The 6254-nt window shown below is 18.9% G+C and overlaps 1 protein-coding gene across 1 annotated transcript in view; it reads left to right on the top strand.

Annotated features, from left to right (window-relative positions):
- LOC117181045 (prolyl 4-hydroxylase subunit alpha-1) overlaps positions 1-6254 on the top strand; it is a 561792-nt gene that overhangs the window by 535236 nt on the left and 20302 nt on the right. Inside the window, exon 7 of the mRNA XM_033373613.1 lies at positions 2505-2771. Coding sequence (XP_033229504.1) covers positions 2505-2771 — 267 coding nt within the window. The remainder of the gene's footprint in view (positions 1-2504; positions 2772-6254) is intronic.

Raw genomic sequence — 6254 nt, 5'->3', positions numbered from 1 at the left:
TGGTTAAAACAAAAACGAAATTTCTAAAAAAAGTTAAATTTTCATCTAAGAATTAACATTTTTGATAAATTACATGCATTTTCAAATTAAAAATATCAATTTTTATGACAAAGTAAAATCATTAAATTACCAACACCCCAAAAAAACTAATTTTGAACAAAAAAGATAACATTTCAACCCAAAAAGGGGATTTTTAACTAAATAGTTGAATTTTTAAATTAAAAAAAAAAATTTTCGATTGAAACAAAAACGAATTTTCAACAAAATTGTTACATTTTCAACAAATTAAATGGATTTTCAATCAAAAAGACCAATTTCCATATATTTTTCCGATTGAAACAAATACGAATTTTTGAGAAAATAGTTAAGTTTTTAACAAAGAGTATTTAATAGTAAAATAAAATTTCATACAGTCAAAACGAAATTTTAACAAATTAGTGAAATTTTCAAGAAACATGAATTTTCAATCAAAAATATCAATTTTCACCTACACAATTCAAATTTTTGATAAATTACATGAAATTTCAAATTAAAAAGATCAATTTTCATTTTGAAGTGAAATAATTGCATTTTAAACACACAAAAAAAGGAATTTTTAACAAGAAATTAACAATTTTAGCCCAAAAATGGGATTTTTAACCAAATAGTTTAATTTTCAACAAAAACCAAATTTCTAAAAAAAAAAAACATAAATTTTCACCTAAGAATTAACATTTTTGATAAATTACATGAATTTTAAAATTAAAAATATCGATTTTTACATTTTCAACAAAATAAATCGATTTTCAATAAAAAAGATCAATTTTCACCTAAAAAATTCAAATTTTTGATAAATTACATGAATTTTTAAATTAAAAAGATCAATTTTCATTTCAAAGTGAAATAATTGGATTTTAATCACACAAAAAAAGGAATTTTTTACAATAGATTGAAAATTTTAGCCCAAAAAGGGGATTTTTAAACAAATAGTTTAATTTTCAGCGAAAACAAAAAATTTCCGATCAAAACAAAAATAAATTTTTAACAAAATAGTTGAGTTTTCAACAACGAGTGTGTAATAATAAAATAAAATTTCATAGAGTAAAAACGAAATTTTAGCAAAATAGTTAAATTGTCAAAAAACATGAATTTTCAATCGAAAAGATCAATTTTCACCAACACAATTCAAATATTTGATAAATTACATGAATTTTCAAATTAAAAAGATCAATTTTCATTTCAAAGTGAAATAATTGCATTTTAAACAAACAAAAAAAGAAATTTTTAACAAAAAGTTAAAAAATTTAACTCAAAAAGGAGATTTTTAAACAAATAGTTGAATTTTCAAATGAAAAAATATATTTTTCCGATTAAAACAAAACACGAATTTTTAAGAAAATAGTTAAATTAAAAAAAAATGAATTTTCAATCGAAAAGATCAATTTTCACCTACAAAATTCAAATTTTTTATAAATCACATGAATTTTCAAATGAAAAAGATCAATTATTATTTAAAAATGAAATAATTGCATTTTAAACACACACAAAAAAAGGAATTTCTAACAACAAATTAAAAATTTTAGTCCAAAAAGTGTATTTTTAACCAAATAGTTTAATTTTCAGCGAAAACAAAAAATTTCCGATTAAAAAAAAAATAAATTGTTAACAAAATAGTTAAGTTTTCAACAAAGAGTATTTAATAATAAACTAAAATTTCATAGAGTAAAAACGAAATTTTAACAAAATAGTTAAAATGTCAAAAAAACATGAAATTTCAATCGAAAAGATCAATTTTCACCTACAAAATTCAAATATTTGATAAATTACATGAATTTTCAAATTAAAAAGATTAATTTTCATTTTAAAGTGAAATAATTACATTTTAAACACACAAAAAAAGGAATTTTTAACAAGAAATTAAAAATTTTAGCCCAAAAATGGGATTTTTAACCAAATAGTTTAATTTTCAACGAAAACAAAAAATTTCCGATTAAAACAAAAACAAATTGTTAACAAAATAGTTAAAATTTCGAAAAACATGAATTTTTAATCAAAAATATCAATTTTCACCTACACAATTCAAATTTTTGATAAATTACATGAATTTTCAAATTAAAAAGATTAATTTTCATTTTAAAGTGAAATAATTGCATTTCAAACACACAAAAAAATGAATTTTTCACAACAAATTAAAAAAATTTATTATTTATTTATATATTTATTATTTATATATTTATATACTTATTATTAAAATTAAAACATTGTAGCCCAAAAGGTGGATTTTTAAACAAATAGTTGAATTTTCAAATGAAATAAAACACAAAAAAACTAATTTCTAACAACAAATTATTAATTTTAGTCCAAAAAGGGTATTTTTAACCAAATAGTTTAATTTTCAACGAAAATAAAAAATTTCCTATTAAAACAAAAACAAATTTTTAAAAAAATAGTTAAATTTTCAACAAAAAGAATAGAATTTTCAATCAGAAAGTTAGTAGGGATCTAACTTTTGTTTGAAATTTCAGCCATTCACCGTTGCGGAGAAAAAAATCAAAACTCTGAAAGAAATGACTGAGAGAGAAAGATACGAAATGCTCTGTCGTGGGGAAATTTCTCTGCCTGCAAATATAAAAAAAAAATTGAAATGTCGATATGTTGATCGCGGTATTCCATTTTTGAAGTTAGCACCTTTCAAAGAAGAGGAAGCCTATCTGGATCCAAGAATTGTTATATACCACGATGTGATCTACGACGAGGAAATCGAGACCATCAAAAGATTGGCACAGCCCAGGGTTTGTTAAACTGCTTCATATTTTATTTTATTTTTATTCAAATTTTATACAGCCACATTATATAAATTTATGAAAAATTTATTTAATTTGTATTTAGATTTAAATTCTCAATTAAAATCGGTCTTCATTAATTTTGGATGAGTTGGAAATTTAGATTTAGAGTTGAATGAAAAATTATTTTATGCTGAAAGAAATTAATATTTAAAGCCCTGGCAAGCATTAAATAGTAATTTTTTAATTAATTTAAAATTTTTTGATTCTTCCGATATTTAAAATTATACATTTTGAAATTTTTTCAAGTTCTTATTTTTTTAAATGTTTTACTGTGACTATTTTTAGGATTTTAAAAATTATTACATTTTCATCGTTTTAGAATCTACGTTTAATTTTATATATCTCGAATTTTTTTATTTTCCGCTGTTTATGAATTGGAGTTTTATACATTTTTTTTAATATCAACAATTCAAGTATCAAAAATTAAAATTGTTTGATTTAAAGAAAAGAACGAAATTAATATATATATATTTTTTTTTATTGTAAAGACTTCTAATTATTATTATTATTTTTTAGTTTTGAATCTAATTTCTTGTCAATTTAAAAGTTTTTAATTAAAGAAATACTAATAAAATTTTATAATAAAATATATATATATAATATGTGTAATTTCTAGCTAAGAAAGATTAATTTTCAACCAAAAATGAAATTATTAAAATTTCAGTTAAAAAAAATAATTGCCAAAAAAACCTTCTAAACTAGTTTGATTAAACGAACAATTTTTTATAAACAAAGTAACTGAATTATAAATAAATTTTTAATAAATTTATTTATTTTCATTTATATTTATATAAATATTTATATAACATTGTACAATATTATATAATATTTATTAATATTTAATAAATAAAAATTTATTAATAAATGAAATAGCTAAATTTTTAGATAAAACGATTAATTTTTAACCAAAGAGATAAATATTAATGGAAAAAGTTGATTTTTTCAATAACAAGATGAACTTATTAACAAAATAAATTATTTTCAACCAAGTAAATACATTTTTAGCCAAGAAAGATTAATTTTCAACCAAAAATTTAATTATTACAATTTCAGTTAAAAAAAATAATTTAAAAAAATATATTCTAAACTAGTTTGATCAAACGAACAATTTTTTTATAAAGAAAGTAACTGAATTATAAATAAATTTTTAATGAATTCATTTATTTTTATTTAAATTTATATAAATATTTATATAACATTGTACAATATTATATAATATTTATTAATATTTAATAAATACAAATTTATTAATAAATTATTAATAAATAAAACAGCTAAATTTGTAGATAAAAAGATTAATTTTTAACGAAAAGGAAAACGAATTTGCTATGAAAGTTAATGTTTCTAATTAATAGTTTAATTCTTAACCAAACAGTTAAGTTTTTTTTTACTAAAGTAGTTAAATTTTTTAGCAAAAATATGAATTTCCAGAAAAAGTTAATATTGGTGAACTTTCAATTGAAGTAATGAATTTAAAAAAAAATTTAATTTAAAAAAAATTCTCAGAGAAATGTGTAATAGTTACTATTTCAATGAACAAAGATTTAAAATAAAAAATAATTAAATTTAACTAAAAAATGCCAATTTAAAAAAATGAGTTTTTAACCAAGAGTATAAAGTTTCTACCAAAAAATATGAATTTCCAAAAAATACCTAAATTTTTAAACAGAAAAGTTGAATTTTTAACCAATAATGGAAAAGTTAAATTTTCAGTAAAGAAAATTAATTCTCAACCCAAAAAAATCACGAATTTTTGGCAAAATATTTACAAATTATTTATTAATTTCCAACTAAAAAATATGAATTTTCAAAAAGAAATTGAATAGGTCAAGTTATATTTTGAAAAATTAATTTTCAACTAAAAATGAAACAAACTTACAAAAAATAGTTTAATTAAATATCAAAGAGATGAATCTTCAAAACAAAAACAAAAATAATAATTTTGAACAAATTATATAATTTTAGTTTATTAATTATAATTTATTGATACTATATTATCAACCAAAAAAGATTACATTTCAACATAATAATTACATATTAAAAAAAAAATTAAATTTGCAATTAAATAGTAGAATTTTAAACAAAAAGAATTTTCAACTAAAATTATGAATCTTTCAAAACAGGATTTTTCAACTTGAAAATATAAATTTTTAGCCAAAAATTAAAGATAAATGTTCAACTCCTGCCAAAAATGATTAATTTTGATCTCAAAATCATAATTTTTCAACCAAAAATTAAATAGCTAAATTTTTATTTAACTTTTAACCAAAGATATTAATTTTTAAATAAAACGATGGACTATTCCATTCGAATAGGTACGTTTTAAGTCAAAAAAAATTTTTCAACGCAAAAAAAAAAAATTTTCAACGAAGTAGTTAAAGTTTCAATTGAAATCAATAAAAAATTATGAAGTTTTAACAAAATGGTTGAATAAAAAGTTTTTAAGATCATTTTAAGATTTATTTTATATGTAAGATTTTTATTTATTATATATATAGGTACACATATATATACATACATAAAATACATTATTTTTCAAACAAACACGACCAAAATGAGAAGCTTTAAGTTAAGAAAATTAATCTCTAACGAAAAACACGAATTTTTAATCAAATAAATTATTTTCAATTAATGAAATTAATTTTCAACTAAACCTAATAATTTAAAAAAAAAATAATTTTCAACCAAAGAAATGATTAAATTTATGTTTTTCGTTAGAGATAAATTTTCTTAACTTTAAGCTTTTCATTTTGGCGGTGTTTGTTTGAAAAATAATGTATTTAACGCAAAATTCGTCTTTTTAGTAGAAAATTAATGTCCTAAAATTAAAGTTTTCATTTTGGTGGAAAAAGTATCTTTTTAAGTGGAAAATTCAACTATTTGGTTCAAGATTTATTTCTTTGGTTGAAAATTAATTTTTTTTAAACTATTAAGTTTAGTTGAAAATTAATTTCATTAATTGAAAATAATTTATTTGATTAAAAATTTGTGTTTTTCGTTAGAGATTAATTTTTTTAACTTAAAGCTTTTCATTTTGGTGGTGTTTGTTTGAAAAATAATGTATTTTACTCAAAATTCGTCTTTTTAGTAGAAAATTAAACTTTTAATTTTGGTGGAAAAAGTATATTTTTAAGTGGAAAATTCAACTATTTGGTTCAAGATTTATTTCTTTGGTTGAAATTTTTTTTTAATTATTAAGTTTAGTTAAAAATTAATTTCATTGATTGAAAATAATTTATTTGATTAAAAATTCGTGTTTTTCGTTAGAGATTAATTTTCTTAACTTAAAGCTTTTCATTTTGGTGGTGTTTGTTTAAAAAATAATGTATTTTACTCAAAATTCGTCCTTTTAGTAGAAAATTAATGTTCTAAAATTAAACTTTTCATTGTGATCGAAAAAGTATATTTCTAAGTTGACAATTGAATTAT

The sequence above is a fragment of the Belonocnema kinseyi genome, chromosome 10 (genome assembly GCF_010883055.1).
Source record: "Belonocnema kinseyi isolate 2016_QV_RU_SX_M_011 chromosome 10, B_treatae_v1, whole genome shotgun sequence".
NCBI lineage: Eukaryota > Metazoa > Arthropoda > Insecta > Hymenoptera > Cynipidae > Belonocnema > Belonocnema kinseyi.
Note: the sequence above shows the minus strand (reverse complement) of the source record. Positions and strands in the feature narration are given on the sequence as shown.